Source organism: Acanthaster planci, linkage group LG02 (assembly GCF_054643075.1).
Source record: "Acanthaster planci isolate LZ-2023a linkage group LG02, COTS_SCS, whole genome shotgun sequence".
Lineage (NCBI taxonomy): Eukaryota > Metazoa > Echinodermata > Asteroidea > Valvatida > Acanthasteridae > Acanthaster > Acanthaster planci.
In genome coordinates this window covers 14895716-14911934 of record NC_141778.1, presented here as the reverse complement: position 1 = coordinate 14911934, position 16219 = coordinate 14895716, and the positions used below count along the sequence as shown (strand labels likewise).

Genomic DNA, 16219 nt, shown 5'->3' with positions numbered 1-16219 from the left:
TCCATCAAATGTGCGAAAGGTGTCTGGGTATCAGATATTTTTCATTTTACTTTATCAAGGGAGGGCGCTGTGTTAAGAACACGGGCTTCAGGCGCGCTCGGCACGTGATGTGTGATGTACTGTAAGTAGGCCTACTTGACTTGATACTAATCTTGTTTATTAAAAAGAATTAGAAAGAAACTTGAAAGCATAAGCTTCAAGTATTGAAATAACATTTGTCCCACCTCTTGACACCCTGTGTACATGGTGCACAAACCTTCTAAGTTCGAGACTGGTCATCACTGGTCATGTTGTACATGTAGGTCTGCGCCCAGGACCTAATTAGGCGTAATGCTTTAATAATGTCACTGCTAAATTTGGAAGAACACGTTATCTCTTTCTAATGGCTAATAAACCACTACAACGGAAAATGAGTGATGTCTCTGTAGGCCTATGGAGTACATGTATATAGAACTCTTATCCTGAAACCCTAGGCCCTAGCCTAGAGGCGTGCTAGGCCCTACACACAAACGTACATGTAATTATAAGCCTTTGGCCTTTTTCAACCGGCACGACCAGGTCCCCTGTAAAGTTGCCTCCTGGTTCAAGGCAGTTCGACTAGCAGTGAAGTGTGTACATGTCCCTGTATACGTAGGCCTATGTTGAAGTTCCAGAACTGTAAGGTTTAAATTGTACAAACTCTGTAGATAGCCATGTACAAACTCCCACATAGGCCTACACATTTTGGCTGTTTTAATTGTGTCAACTTCCTCTTCCATCACAGCTGCATTAACCAAATTTCATACATGCCTTCTTGGTGAAGTTACATGTCAGATGAGGAGGCTTATTTACCTTATATCCTCATTAAAATGATGAAATTCTTGAACATTTGCATTTACAACATTGTGATTACTGGATTGGGCTGGGGTTATGAAAGTTACCTGTAGGCCTAGGCCTTTGCCATTGTAAATCTCAGAAATTGTTAACGGCCTGCCTGATTTACTCATGATGGAGAGCCCATTTCTGCATTATCGACCAGCTGTTTAATGTGGATGAATAACTGCGCAAACAGTACATGTACATGTACTTAACGCTGTACAATCAACCAGTTGCAGAGCTATTGATAATCAATTATTTTTGATATGTACTGCGCCACTGATCAGTGTTGTGGAAATGGCACATTATAAATTTTCAATTATTATGATTATTAGTTACTAATGCCCCATTGTCCCAATTGTATGTGGTATGTGGCAATCAGCACCCCATTCTTGTCACAGTAGTATCCAAAAAAGATTTATTTCCAAAACAAGAGTAGAATGGGCAGCGATACATGTATGCACAGTTGCATTCTCATCACTGTGATGAGCCTACATGAATAGGACCCACATGTACATGTATTTAACAGGAAGTCGCATGGGGCAAAGATCGTCATATGTTTTTGCAACCGTTGAGTGTATATAAACAGCAGGTATATTTAACTAACAAATTGAAATACCTTCATTCTTTGCAGGATTTGGGAATCTACTGTTAATTAGTGATGCCGTCCACCTTCCAACTAAACTATGCCTTCCAAAGTGTCTGATTCCCCAGTCACGCAGTTTCGCAACTGTCGCATTCTGTACAAGCACCAAATCATCAAGGAAGACCTATGGGTACGAGACGGAAAGATCCTGAATCCTGAATCCCTATTCTTTGTGGAGAAAGGCTACGCTGACTATCAGCTGAACTGTGATAACTGCATAATAAGTCCTGGCTTCATCGATGCTCAAATAAACGGTAAATAAAATCAAACCAATTTCAGCTGAAGCAAATCCGTTCGGAGCCAATTTGATTCATCTGGCTGATGTTAAATGCCTGCTGTCCTTGGCATGAGAGGGCTGGGAATATTTCTGTCCTCCCCCATCCCCCCCATGGGATGCCAGTCCATCACTGGTTACTCCTCAGTTAATGCCAGTACCCAATATACTCCTGGATGGAAAGAGGCAATTAGGGGTAAAGTGGCTTGCCCAAGGACACATCACACAACCTATTGTTAGCATTGTGATTCGACTCCGGACCCTCTGAGGCAGATCCTTAACCACTAGGCCCCCCTCCCTTACAAGTAATTCCTGTACATGCCAAGAATTCTCTTGAAGAGTGTAAACAGCTGCTCGGGCCAATTTTATGGAGCTGCTCAAGCACAGAATTTGCTTTAAAAGCACAAAAAACCTTGCTTAATAAACAAAGGTTACCAGCTCAAACTCCATGTGATTGTCATGCTAACCAAAAGACAGGTAAATACCATTCCAAAACAATATACATCACCAGAAGTTTTGGCTGGTAACCTGATTTGTCAAGCAAGGTTTTTTCATGCTTAAACAAATTTTTAGCTGAAGCAGTGCTGTGAAATTGGCCCCAGACACATGTAAAGCTTTTGTTTAATTATTTTATTAAAACTTTGGTAAACATTTTATTTTTGTTAGCACAGTTACTGTCAAAGAAAGATGCTCTCTGGTTCCAAATTTAAAGTTTTTTCAAAGTGTTTTTTTTTCAAAATATGTTGATGCTCATTTGTATTAAGTTTATGTGTGTAACTTGGACATTAAGCGGATTGAAAAAAATTCACATACATTGATGCACATTTACTTGGACATGAAATGGGTTAAAAAATGCACACAAGTCTTTGGATCTGTTTAAAATGCCAATCAAATTGATGTCTTTGACTCAACAAACACTTCAAGGCATTTCTTTTTGTGATTCCATTTGATCTGTTTATCGTCAGGCTGCCAAATTTGGATTGCCTTTTATTTCCTGTCATTTTGTGTTCAAACAAAGGTGCGTTTGGGATTGACTTCTCCTCTGATCCCGATTCTCTTGCCATTGGCCTGCAGAGGGTCTCCAAGAAACTCCTTGCCTATGGCGTCACCTCTTACTGCCCCACAGTTATCACATCCAGCCCAGAAACCTACAGGCAGGTACGGTCAACTTTGATTCTAGACCGAAACCTTTTCAGATCCTTCAAAGTCCATCAGGTGGTCTTAAAGGATTTTGCAGGATTGCAGAAGATAGAGCCAAGCTGTTTTATTCCGTTATTTTTTAAAGTGTCACCAGGGGCTGCGGATTGTAACCCTAAAAGAGCTGGGACTCTTTCCTCAACCCCCTCACATTTTCCCAGTAATATCATTATTTTCTTTGAGGATTGTTCACTTAATATCTTATCAAATATCATCATTTTGGCACCATTTGTATGAAAATCAGACATAATGTTGAGCTTTGAAGCTTCTCGTGGTGAAGTTGGCAAGTTACCGGTAGGTACAAGGCTTGCATTAGCACCATGCAGAATATCTCCTTTGTGAGTATGTGTGGTTCTGATAGGACCAGCAGGTACTCAGTGCTTCAGACCCCTCCGATCCATCGTCAGGAGACTTGTAAGGATTCCAAAATGCTCTCGCATAATGTTTTCATGATAAGCTCTTTTATCCAAAAAAGGTTGGTTAAAAAGCTTAACTTTTCCCATGGACATGCTCGATCATCTCATGGGCCGACACACATGAGATACATGTCTGACAAAGCCCAGCTCTTTAACCTTAACCTTCCCTAACCACACAGAATTGAACACCAGCAAAGTGTGTGAATTTGTGGCACTTGGTACTGTACCCCTAAACTGCTTGTGCTTTAACATGGGTTCAGGCATACCCAAAATAAACAGAATCCAACAGTTTTTGTGCACAGTTTACCATATGGTGTTGGAATTTGTGTGAATGGGTATGGTTCCTAGTAACTCACTCTGGGGAGTTAGGGTTAAGGTCAAAGGGCTAGCCATTGTTACCTTACACTGGGTTCCGTGCCCTCATCAAAAGTCAAAGTAAAAAGAATTTGCCAGGTTGGAATTCTATTGGGATTGGAGAAGATTTCTAGCAAACAGCATACAGCTTGACAGTTGCTTATCAGTAAATTTCATATGGTTGTCCTTTTCTGACAGTTTTCTTCAGATAAAGAGATGATATGCCTGTTGATTTATTTTTTCTGTCTAGTGATCGTTGGTCTAAATCCAATCTTTTCTTTTTCTCGTAGATTCTTCCCCAGATAAAAAGAACAAACGGAAGTCATAATGGTGCTGGTGTCTTAGGTAAGCTAAAAAAAACCTTAACCTTACCCAGAAATTCTGTCTCGTTATTTGCCAAGATTGCACCTTTTTTAGCACAGTATGTTGGACTTCTGAAGAGATTACAGCCTAATTTTAACAAAAAAAAAGGTTTGTTAGGCAAACAAAGAATCAAAGTAGCATTTTTGGACATGCCGAGATTTGGTGCACGTCTTATCGAAGTGTAGTTTTTAAGAAGGTGGAGTAGATTTTACATATCAAATTTTCCCAAGCCCGCCCATGGAGAATTTCTGTTCATAAAAGTTTCCCCAATTTCCTCTTTGGCCACAGGAATCCATTTAGAAGGGCCATTTATCAGCAAGGACAAGCCCGGGGCTCACCCCATTGAGCTGATTAAAGACTGCGAACAGCCATGCAGCTTTGAGGAGTTTCTACAAGTCTACCACTCACTGGACAACGTTGCTATTGTGACCCTTGCCCCCGAATCTTGCCAGTCAGCGGATGTGGTGACGAGGCTGTCAAGAGAAGGAATAGTCATTTCACTAGGTAGGTGCCTGCAAAGTCCACGCATTGGTTCCTTATGACCTGGAGATAATGATCATACCACGGTCTTGCAGTGGGACTGTCCTAAAGGTACTTTGTGAACCCACAAAATCAAGCACTGAGGGGGAAATAGGTTTCTGTAATTTAACCAGATTGGAGTATCAATCCTCATGTCAAGTAAGTTTGCTGATCTGTGCCATTTTGAATATAATGAAAACATTGCCAAACCAAATGACGGAGTTATGAACCGTGTTAGTGTTGTTGTGGTTGTTTGTTTGGTTCTCAAGTTCCTTTTGACCACTCTCTCATGTGGTGCAAAATTCTTTGGTAGACACAGGCATGACATTATTGCCTTATCTAACCCTCATCTTTCACTGCCTGTGCAGAGGTATCCATTTTGTTAGTCCAAGATAAAGAGAGGCAATCGTTGTAAACAGTCTCGCTCAAGGACATAGACATGATAACTCCATTGAGGCTGGTTGTTTCGCGGCTATTGCCTCAGTCCTTTACATTGACTAAACCATTCTGAGCACAAGAACTCTTGTCTGAAGCGAACGATTCATCCAACGGATCGCAAGAATCAAACAGAACACATGAATGGCACACGTAGGAGTTAACAAGGCTGGGTAGATACTTTGGAGCCTTCTTCGACCCGTAGACATGTCCCACTTCTTTTTGTCATCATTTGTTTTTGTTTTTTCTTTCTCAGGACACTCTGTGGCCAATCTACCTCAAGCTGAGGATGCCGTCAAGCACGGTGCTTCTTTTATCACACATCTCTTCAACGCCATGCTACCTGTAAGTGTGGATATGTACTTGTGAGCCGTAATCTGGTGACTTAAAGAGAGGGACGGCTTTTTTCCCCCTCTTTTGTGTGATAAGAAGTTGTTAAAATTTGCTGATAGGGTTTTCTCGCAGCTTTTTGAATGGTCTTGTCCTACCTTTGAATGCCGGTTTTCGGATAACTTCCCAATTTTGTGAGAGTTACTGACTAGGTAGGTGTCAAAAAGAAAATGTCCCTGGGAAATTATATAAGTTCTAATCCTTACAGAAAAAATGCTTGTATAGAGATTAGGGATTAACCGATGATCGGATTGGACATCGGATTGGGCCAGTGGGCAACATCGGCAAAACATCGGATCGGCAAAATCTGACCTTCCTTGCCAATGTGAGTCCAAATGCAAATTTCATATTTTTTATTTGAGCATGAATAAAAGAGTGTTTTTATTTTCATTTGGTGAGATAAATGAACAGTTAAACCCACCTAAAGCATCCCTGAAAATTACATCTACACGATCCGTGCTGCAACATCTCAATGCATGGACTGTGGGCCAGGAGCAGTCAGTGTACATGTTTACCATTTCCATTCATTGCCATGAAAAGAGCCAGGGAACTACACCGCGTGTGGCACAATGAGTTGCTGTGTGACCAGTCTCAGGGTAGCCTGAGATTTAGCCTTTACTCAAGGCATGCGTGGCTACCTGGACACACGATGCACACCTCAGCCATTGGTGCGACAAAAACACCAACTCGAGTGGCGAAGTCCCAAGCTAAGCATGGTGTACCAGTGCTATGCGCACCTTGACTAACATGGCTAAAGGCTGGCCATGATTCAGGCCGAGGTGCTGTGTGTCTATTCTTAATGTATGCATTGTGTGCATTGGGTTTGAATACAACGGAGCACATACAATCGGTATCATGCAAAAGGCGATGTGATGTACACAATTCTCTCAACTCAGTGACAGTAAAGGCAAAAACCTAATCCTATTCCCAGTAATGTGTAAACTGACATTTTAAATTTTAAGGGAGTACACTGGTTTTGTGTTGTTATGAGCAGGTCTCCATCTTGTTTAGGTTGCATTTTCAGTTGTTGGTAAAAACGTCGCATCGGATCGGACATCAGCTGATATTCCACAGATAAAACCTACATCAGTTGATCCCTGTATAGGATGCTGGTGTTCCCTCACCCTGATCAATCACTGAGAAATCCTTGTTATGCCATTGCACACTACAGCCACAAAATGTGACCAGACCCAGCCGAACAATCAATAGGTTGCTATAACTACCTCTGAGCCGCATGCCTTCAAACATCTTGCAACTTTGGAAATCGGTCGGAACTGCCAATGTTTTTTGCCTCCACATACTCACACTGTGTAGTCTTGTCAAGATGTCAAAGAGAGTGTGACCTCAAAATGAAGACTCAAATGTACCCTGTCTTAATTGTAAGATAAATTTTGAAAGGTTCTTGTAAGGCTCATTATTTATGGATTTGGTCTGGAATGTAAAATGGAGTTGCATTTCAGATCTTGGAGATTGGATGCAATATTGGATTCTTTTTCTCCAGTTTCACCACCGTGACCCCGGCATTGTTGGACTCCTTACCAGTGATCAGGTCCCACCAGGTCAGACAATCTTCTACGGCATGATAGCTGACGGCATCCACACAAACCCTGCAGCTCTCAGGATAGCGTACAGGGCCCACCCTGAAGGTAAGGCATGCTCGGGGTATGGGTAATTGTCCACTTCTGTTTGGGCCGTTTCTGTTTCTCATCGTCAGTGTGGTGTTCACTCTTTGCAGTCACCTCCCAAGTTTGGTTTGCCACAGATTTAACTCGCTAGCCATGATTTGTCCTCCCATTGTGCCTTCCTGTTAATTAAAGGAATAAATATGCACGGCTGGTCTTAAATACTCGTTTAAGACCGACTCAGGAGAAGGGGCACGACTTAAATGCTTGCTCTACAGGCAAAGGTATTAATAGCATCCGTTCTCAGTCGGTCTTAGGCGAATGTTTAAGACTGGCCAAGCACATATTTATACCAAGAAGTCAAAACAAGCTTTAAAGTTACAACTTTGAAACGATTTTGCTCAACAGTTGTACTCAAATTTTTTTTTTTCAACCACCCCTCTTGTCACTTTATGGTATGTTCCTCTCGCGGGTAATCATAAACAGTCGGCTTATATGGAGATAGGCACACACGTGGCGTGTACTATCAGAGGTGGTGCAGAACTGAATGAGCCGATGGCGAGAGATGTGAAACTAGCCTCCATTCTCCTGCAGCAGTTTCAACCAATATTTCAGACTGGCAAAGCACAGATTTATTGCTCTTCTTAAAAACTTCATGAGTCAGAAAATAAAAACGAGTTTAAAATTGATGAATTTCCAATCGTTTTTTTCACCAATTTTACTTCAATTTTTCCAAGCACCTGTGCCTCTACGAGCCTGTGCTTTATCACTTGTTTTAAGACTGGCCACATGACATGCTATTCGCTTCTTTGCACGCCTCCGCCATAGTCATGCAGAGCCTCGATCTGGCAGCTTCCCATGGATGTTGCTTATGTACTTTTGTGCTGGCTGCATTTAGTTCTTATACCATGCAATTGGACAAAGCGATAGAGGGATTTCACATTTGCGCCATCTGCGCATATCTGCATCGAAACCGAGGCTCTCTGTGTTGAACTACGTCGTGCGCGCCCGCGGAGTCGACACAGTACATGGAGTATATGGTTCGTAAGTGTGACGCCACTTCAGTTTAAACCACGCCCACTGCACAAGATACACGGCATTCGCAGGTACGTTAGTGCGCGGTCAATTGTCGTTATTTTTTCTTTTGATTGCACGAGTCAAGTCATCCTGAAAGACTCTTCCACAAAAATTTGCAGCCTGAAAAGTCTGAATTTAACATACCTTTATGTATTTTGTGTCTTGACTCCTTACTTTCAGTCGTCTGATCGTACTAAGAATTGAAGCTGACACATACAGCCTCGTTTTCAAATGCGGAAGTGCGCAGATCAACGCTAAAAGCGTTGTATTGGGATCCCTCTATTCTGATGCCATTGTACAAGCTGCCAGTTGCAGGCTCTGCATGCCTATGGCGGCAGCGTGCAAAGAGCAACTTGACCAATGGCTAAAGAGTCTTTTAGTATTTATGACCATGGAATTTTTTTTTACTGCACAGGTGTTCAATCATTTTTTTTCTTTTTTCTTTTTTTAACTTGCACTGTCTCTTACAGGTTTGTGGTGTTTGGCCTACTTATGGGAGCCTGTAAAGGACACATCACATGTATGTGCATACTGGTTTACAGGCATATGTTGTGTAATGTGTGTGACTAATTTTGATTGAATGCGCTTCAAACACATTTACTGCTCTAGGTGCTGGGTATGCTGCTTCAAGAATAACCAGAAAGTAGCAAGTTTTGAGACAAACATGTTCAAACCCATTGGCTCATGAAGGTTTCAAATCTGGTTATTTTCAGTCGTGCATTTCCTTCATGCAAACTAATTGTGATGCATTAAAAACTTCCAACTGCAAATATTTATAATATTAGGACTTACAGTATTTAAAGAGGACCTCTAAGGAAAACATGTTTTCTCTGATTTTATCTGTTCAAATAAATATGGACGCATCCAAATCGAATGCAGTGTCATTTGTCTTCAGAGCTCAACTATAAAAACTCAAAAGGTTTTTTTTTCCTCTGTTTTTCTCACTATTCTGAATGTTGATTGCATCATTTGGAGAAAACAGAAAGTGAAGGGAACTCTCACCGTGTGTTCGTGGTGGATAAACCCTTGTGCCTGCCAAACAATAGCTACATGCATTGTTTGGCACGCACAGACAATGGTTTACCCACTACAAACACAGGACAAGTGTTCCCCTCATTTTCTTTGTTTTCTCTGAATGGCACAATCTACTTTCAGAATTTGCATCTTGGCATGAACAGAAAAAAAGCCTGTTTAGCTTGGTATAGTTGAGCTCTGAAGACAAATGACGCTGCGTTCCTTTTGGATGCTTCCATATTTATTTGAACAGATAAAATCAGAGAAAACATGTTTTCCCTAGAGGTGCTTTTTAACAGTATCTGTCATTCAAAGGCGCCGATATGCTACCATCACTTTTGCTTATCAGGCTAACACTCCCTGAACATTTCGGAAACCATCTCAGCTCCTTTAGGGGTCGGATCCTACCATTTGAGGCAACTTACTGCTAAACACAAGAACCGTGTGCGGCCTGACAGGTACCCAATTACTCCTGGTTAGAGAGAGGCATGTACACCAAAGGGTCAAGTGACTTGCTGAAGGTCACGACATGTAACCACCTGCTGGAATTTGAAACCCTAAACACAAGGCCTGTCATTCCGTATTTGTGGGTACAACATACAATTGAAATTACGCAGAAGTTGCGAGGACCAAAAATGTTATGGGGACTCCATATGGGTTTGGTCCCCACAGCTCGGTCTTGACTTTTCTAAGAAGAAACATCATCCCCTCAGTGCGGTGATGGCAGTACCCACCTATTTCCATGCAGTTTCCGACATACCGTTTTCTGGTTCTTGGTGCTTCAGCTGGAAAATGCTGGCCTGTCTTTTGCCCAGAGTGTCCAGCATCATTCAAAGTGCACTCTTCGTGACTGTTGCCAGTTGAAAACAACAGTGGAGCCAATTGGATGATTGTGTGATTTTGGGTGTCTCTGTGTGTGTATGCCAGGTATTGTGCTGGTGACAGATGCCATAGCGGCTACCGGTCTGCCGAGTGGCATACACCAACTTGGCAGCGTGACCGTGCAAGTTGATGGGGACCGGGCTTACGTGGCAGGAACACAGACGCTATGTGGAAGGTGTGTCTAGCGTACATGAAACAAAACTAATGCAGTGAATTCAAGCAGCTCTTTATAGTCAGTTTTGTTCTCAGTACCCAGGAGTAGGCCCGTATGAAATGAATGGATTTTGCTATTCGCCAGAGCACAGGTTGTAATGGACTTGTCGTATACTTGGTGTATACCATCTTCATCAGAGAGCAGAGTTTTCTTAGTGAACCGACAGCTGCCAGTTCACTGATCCTAAACCTCCTAGATTTTAACATATTACAGAATGGTTTGGAGGGTTGAAGAAGACAGATCCCAGCTACAGTTACTTTCCGTTTGGGCTTGACACTCCTTTAAAGTTAAAGTGCAAAGAACGTGCCATTTGTTTTCTACCTAGTGCAGGATTTTGGAGGATTCGTGATGATAAGGGAGGGTTTTGGAAGCAAACAGTCACAGTTAGCAAGCCAGATAGGTGCTCAGTTTGTCAGGTCTTGTGACATTACATGCAGCTTGTTAAACTACATGTGCACATGGTGTGGATCTCATCACTGAAGAGATCAATATTAATGTGTCCATTTTTTTCTGTTAACATTTACATGAAGTAGTCATCCATGAGTGAGTTGAAAATGGTTGAATCTTGGTATAGGTACCAGTATTTATCATATGATCCAAAGCAAGATTGGCCATGTATACAAGGTTTTTATCCGAGGCTGCCATTTTGGAGTTGGACAGCTGTTCATACACATCGTGTACAAGAAGCAAAACAACTGAACAACCGATAATGGTTGAAATAGCAAAACTGTATTGTCCATATAACTGTTCGCATGAAGAACCCCTCTTTTGAGTCTAGAGTGGAATAATGTTAGGATCAAGCTGAATTTGTGTTGCTTTTGTATCGACCGTCAGCACCGCCATGATGGACAGCTGTGTGCGGCACTTCAAGCAGGCCACAGGTTGCACCACAGTGGAGGCCCTGGAAGCCGCCACCCTCCACCCTGCCCAGCTCCTCAACATCCATCACCTCAAGGGCACCCTGGAGTACGGCACCGACGCCGACTTCATCCTCCTGGACGAGGGGCTGAACGTCAAGCGGACCTACATAGGAGGCAAGATGGTGTGGGATGCTAGCCCCGCTGAGGAAATGACAAGCAGGCCTTTTTTGTAAATCACCAGTAAAATGCGGTTGGCGTTATTCTTGAGTCGGCCATCTTGAACCGACAGCGAGGCAATCCCTGTATAGATATTCTGAAAATTGAATATATGTTGGAATGAAGATTATGCAATGGGGCAAATTATAGATTACTGTCCGTGTGTTCCGATGGGCAATTCCAAAGTATAGATAAAGCATCAGGTCGTCTTTATGTTTTTGAATAAAAGTAAAAAAAGCAAAACGGGGCTGTACCTTTAACTGTAGCCAAATAGGCGTCTTCCTGCTTCGAGTGTTCACTGAACAAAGTGGATTCAGGGAGTGCAATCCAAACTGGCCATGTGAAAAAAAGCCCATTAAGCATTAGGGGTAAGATGCATATCATTGCACCCTATGGGGGTACAGCTCTTCCCATAGGTGCCGTATTACATCCAACTCTTATCCAAGACTCTGTGATTCATCTTAATAAATCACTTGTGAATTTGAGATATACCTTGTGTCTTTATGCCGACATTTAAATTGTGAAGCCTTACATGTACTTGGATGCAAAAACAGACACCATCTACCATTTTATATGCATTACCAAAATCCATCTCGAAATGATCAGACATCCACCTTGAGAAAATAAACACAAATCTTCATTTATTGATCACTGATAAAACTAAGTACATTTTTTTGGCATCCAGATACCTTCAAAATAACTTGTGGTTTATTTCATTTCACAGAGCATACCATGGCATCATGGCAAACTGCTCGGTGGGGAATTACTCGTTGGAAATACCTGTATGCTTTATACCTGAGTTTCAAGTTTTTAATGACAATCAGGATTTCTTGTGTACATGTACCTGTGTTTGCAGCAGGCACCTGGTTCCAATAAAGCACATTCCCCGCAATTGGCCAATCTGCACGATTGCCCGTTCTCTCTGCACGATTGGTTAATCCATCTTGAAAATTCTCATTTTACTTCCCCGTTTTTGAAAAAATCTTCCACAGCCATGACTTAGGAAAGACTAGCTGATGGTCAGTTTATTGACAAATCGCGCAGTAAGATTAACCAATCGCATAAGGAGGGCAGTGATCACACAGATCGACCAATTGTGGCCAACACACCTGCATGTAAGCAACAGCCCCGTTAATCAGTTTGTATCAATGCACTCAGCAGTTTGTAGATAGGAATATTTCTACAGCAGGATTTGAACCACAGACATTTCAACTTCCATATCAAGTCTCTTGTTCCTCCTAAGCGTTTCACAAACACTCTGTCTTCCTCCCTTCCGTAAGCTGTAGGCATCCGTAATTTATGCATCGATTAAAATTCCTCTTAGAGAATCTTCCAAAATCAAATACTTCCTCTCTTCAAGATCCCTCCGTCCAAAATGTTTGGAACCGCTGGGCAGTTGAAGAATGATAAAGATGTATTTCCTTACCATGAGATATGCACTATATACTGACACATGCAGTGTGTACCATAAGAACCACTGGTATTTTCATTGAATTATATGTAAATCCAGTTGCATTTATTTCATGACCAGCTTTGAAGCATTTTGATAAGGGTAGTGCGGCACACGTATCCCCAACCTTCCACGTTCTACTGACACTAATTGCCTGAGATATACACATAACTGGTTTGTTGGCTTACAGAATGTAGAGTTGCTATATTTCGCATGGATTCCATGTTGCAAATTTGTGGAAAATGTGCAATGTCGTTTCTTTGGTGTTTGTGGTTATTGGCAAATAAAAAAACTGGAAAGTCCAGAATCATAGTTTGATAGGCGTGGTGATACATTTGTATCATTTTGAATCGGTGGTCATCGGGTTCCTTCAAGTGGCAGTTTTGGTTACATTTTAAAACAGGAAATTAGTAAAACTATGCTTAGGACGTTTTTTGTTATACTTTTGACTCCGTCTAAGGAACCTTGTTGTAAATAAGGTATTTTAGCACCTTTTTGTACAGTAAACACAGAAAATTTGACATACCAGTTTCTGGGAGACAGATTCATAAGAACTGTTTTCACTAAGACATCTTTATTTTCATGCTAAATATAAATTTAAAAGGCCAAAGTAATAAACCAGTTAGGAAAATGTTTCTGTTTGAAAATATGTGGAATATGATAGATTAACAAACATTTACAAACCAATTTTACCACAGTGCTGTAATTCACTACCCAAAAAGCATTTAATTGTTTCATTGTGGTACATATTCTTAACAATTCCTTGAATCCTGTTTGCTACATTTTCAAAGTTTGTTGGTTTAAATAGAGTGATCAGTGTTAGAAAATGATTATGAAAATAATAAACAGACAAAATTCCATCTCTGACAAAATTACTGTTCATCTGTCCCAGTTTTGCTTTCACGGCAAGGAATCAAAACTATGCTTCTAACACCTGGAGATGACACCATGACCAGCATGTCCCCTCCAAATGTGTTTATCTATCTGTCTACCAGTGTTGCAGACGAGTCCATCACAAGTCCATAAGACCAGACAAAAGTAGCAGGCTGAATAGTGACAAAGGGATGCGTATCGCGGTTCATTTGAGTAGCACTTGACTTGTTTTAAGACTGGAGGACTTGTGATGGACTCAACCACCATATACGACACCAAGAAAGGGGTTGGAAGCAGACCATTTGGGATATGCAGTGTACATGTTAATATATCTCATACATATTCATGATCTAGTACTTCAATCTCCTTCTGAAAAGTAGAGAAATGGGTCAACTGACTCTCTGGCCTGATGCACAGTGGAATCAATGTCAGGGACCTCCTCCAGAAGCCTTTTTCCAGTGACAGATTTTTGCTGTAACAAAAACTTAGACCACTGTACGAAGGACAACCAAACGATAAGTTAAATATTTTTCCTCTTCACAGTACACTTGGCATTTTGTAACCAGATTTTGCTGCAAATCAGTATCCACTGAAAAAAGAGCAGATGGGAAACCCTCTGTTTGGAAACTAAATGATTTTACATTTTTAGTGCAGTATTTTGTAAGCAGCGCATTCACGAGTTTGCTCTTCCAAAACCAGTGATGTAGGATTCCCCTCAGTAGCCACATTGGATTCAGCAGGCTGTCTTTGATGAACTGCACTTAAGAACTTCATTCACAAATAAAGATGAACATGTAATACACATGTACATGTTGATTTTGACAGCACGATCAAAGTGCATTAGTCTTGATGTCCATGCTGATGTGACGTCAGTGACGTTGCACATGCCAATATGTACATGATAAATGCAGAAAGGGGGCGGCAAACTTAAGTCTTTGATTCGATTTGCAATGTGTGTAAATTGTCCAAGTCATGGCTCATTCCCTCTTAACTTCACGTATAGGTGGAGCTTGGGGCGTCTCTTTGAATGCCGCCCAGAGAAACATGGCAAGGACAATGTGGACTGTGACGACAGCCGTCATGGCTGCATAGAAGATGCTGTCAGAGCCCTTCATGTCAAACAAACCTGAAAAGGAAGCAACAATCAATGACTATTAACCTCAATTCCTTTGATGTGTTTGGGAAGGTTGCTCCCCAAGACCCCACAAAGTCCAACACTGCTGCAATGTATAACCTCATGGCAAATTTTTCATCCTTTTGGCAAGTGAAATATATAGACTCATTTATGTAAAGTAATGGTGGCTGTACTCTTTGGTCCTGGATCCATCAACATCTTACAAGGCAAGGTGTTGGATTTTATAGTGTGGGACTAGTCAAGGTTATCATTGTGAGAGTGTGCTTCACTACTCTTCACTGCTTCACAAGAAGGAAAATTCATGTACACATGTATGAGGATTGAGCTTCAAAGTACATGTAGCGATCATGAGCCTAGTCCTCCATGATGAATACAATCATTCAATCAATTTGTACAATGTACGTGTACACAAGATTTTTAAGACCCATGGACATGATTCACATGTAATTGTGGTGCCATTTGGTTTCCAGAAGTAGATATGAACATGAAGGAATAGTCTATTCCTTCCTCCGTGATATGAAGATGTACAAATGTACGTGTCCAACTAGCCCAGGTTGGACGACATCTACATTACATCGCAATGTAATGTAGACGTTGTCCAACCTGGGCTGGTGTCCAACTTGAGCTTACCATCAAAAATGAAAGCTTTGGAAAAGAAGTACATAAAAACTGGGAAAAACAGCATAACGCCTGAGTAGAGGAAAACTGTCTTGAATGGCGACATCGTGGATGGACCACCAATTCTGGTAACAATAAAATAGGAGAGAATGTTTTTAAGCAGGATGATCATGAATATGAAGGGGAAATCACAATTAATTCTGCTTGGCAATCCATTTTTAGAATTCATTCAATTCATTTTTAGAACTCTTCAACTGCTAGAAAGGTTAACGAACACCATTAACCACCATGCACACTGTTCAGCGTCGTTGACATGTAGGTCAAGGTACAAAATAGAAAATAATTTCACTTTCCTAGGCCTATGTACTCTTCACAAAATTCATGGTTGTAGAGGTGATACACCACGTCAACGGATGCACATACGGTAGGCTTACTGCGACATTTTCAGTAAAACAATCCTCCCCGTGCATCCATGCTACAGTATGTCCTCATGATGATGATGTACATGTAGGTCCTAGCTACATGTACAGGAGCTACGTCTGCTCATGGGCCTACGGTGACACGCAATCAAACATGTCAAACATCAATACAATTTCGGCTGGAATCCTAACGGATTTTCATAGGGATGATTACACATTTCCAGTCAACATGTGGCTGACAAACTTTATAGAAGTAAAGTAATCGTAATCGTAGTATTTGTTAACACAAACCTATGCACTGCCACATCCGATTTATCTGCCATTGTTGACCAGCTGTATGTTCATTTGATGCCCGTGTTTTTGTTACAGCGCCCTCTATCGGACGGTTGA

At 41.4% G+C, this 16219-nt stretch overlaps 2 protein-coding genes across 4 annotated transcripts; one reads left to right on the top strand and one right to left on the bottom strand.

The window, feature by feature from the left end:
- The first annotated feature begins 46 nt into the window (after nucleotides 1-46).
- On the top strand, nucleotides 47-13102 carry amdhd2 (amidohydrolase domain containing 2). 3 transcript variants are annotated; one of them, XM_022223872.2, is made up of 9 exons: nucleotides 47-121; nucleotides 1490-1755; nucleotides 2794-2933; nucleotides 4033-4087; nucleotides 4394-4609; nucleotides 5316-5404; nucleotides 6951-7095; nucleotides 10090-10219; nucleotides 11093-13102. In XM_022223872.2, the coding sequence occupies exons 2-9, from the start codon at nucleotides 1542-1544 to the stop codon at nucleotides 11349-11351; spliced, it is 1248 nt and encodes a 415-aa protein (XP_022079564.2). In that variant the 5' UTR covers nucleotides 47-121; nucleotides 1490-1541; the 3' UTR covers nucleotides 11352-13102. The 3 variants fall into 3 exon arrangements, with proteins under 3 accessions (XP_022079564.2, XP_022079565.2, XP_086989513.1); XM_022223873.2 differs by lacking the exon at nucleotides 47-121 and adding an exon at nucleotides 166-298; XM_087133387.1 differs by lacking the exon at nucleotides 47-121 and adding an exon at nucleotides 639-657.
- A 226-nt stretch (nucleotides 13103-13328) lies between these two features.
- On the bottom strand, nucleotides 13329-16200 carry LOC110973221 (vacuolar ATPase assembly integral membrane protein vma21-like). The gene is made up of 3 exons (XM_022223874.2): nucleotides 16121-16200; nucleotides 15423-15535; nucleotides 13329-14783 (listed from the first exon to the last, which is right to left on the bottom strand). The coding sequence occupies exons 1-3, from the start codon at nucleotides 16150-16152 to the stop codon at nucleotides 14635-14637; spliced, it is 294 nt and encodes a 97-aa protein (XP_022079566.1). The 5' UTR covers nucleotides 16153-16200; the 3' UTR covers nucleotides 13329-14634.
- Between the last annotated feature and the right edge of the window lie 19 nt (nucleotides 16201-16219).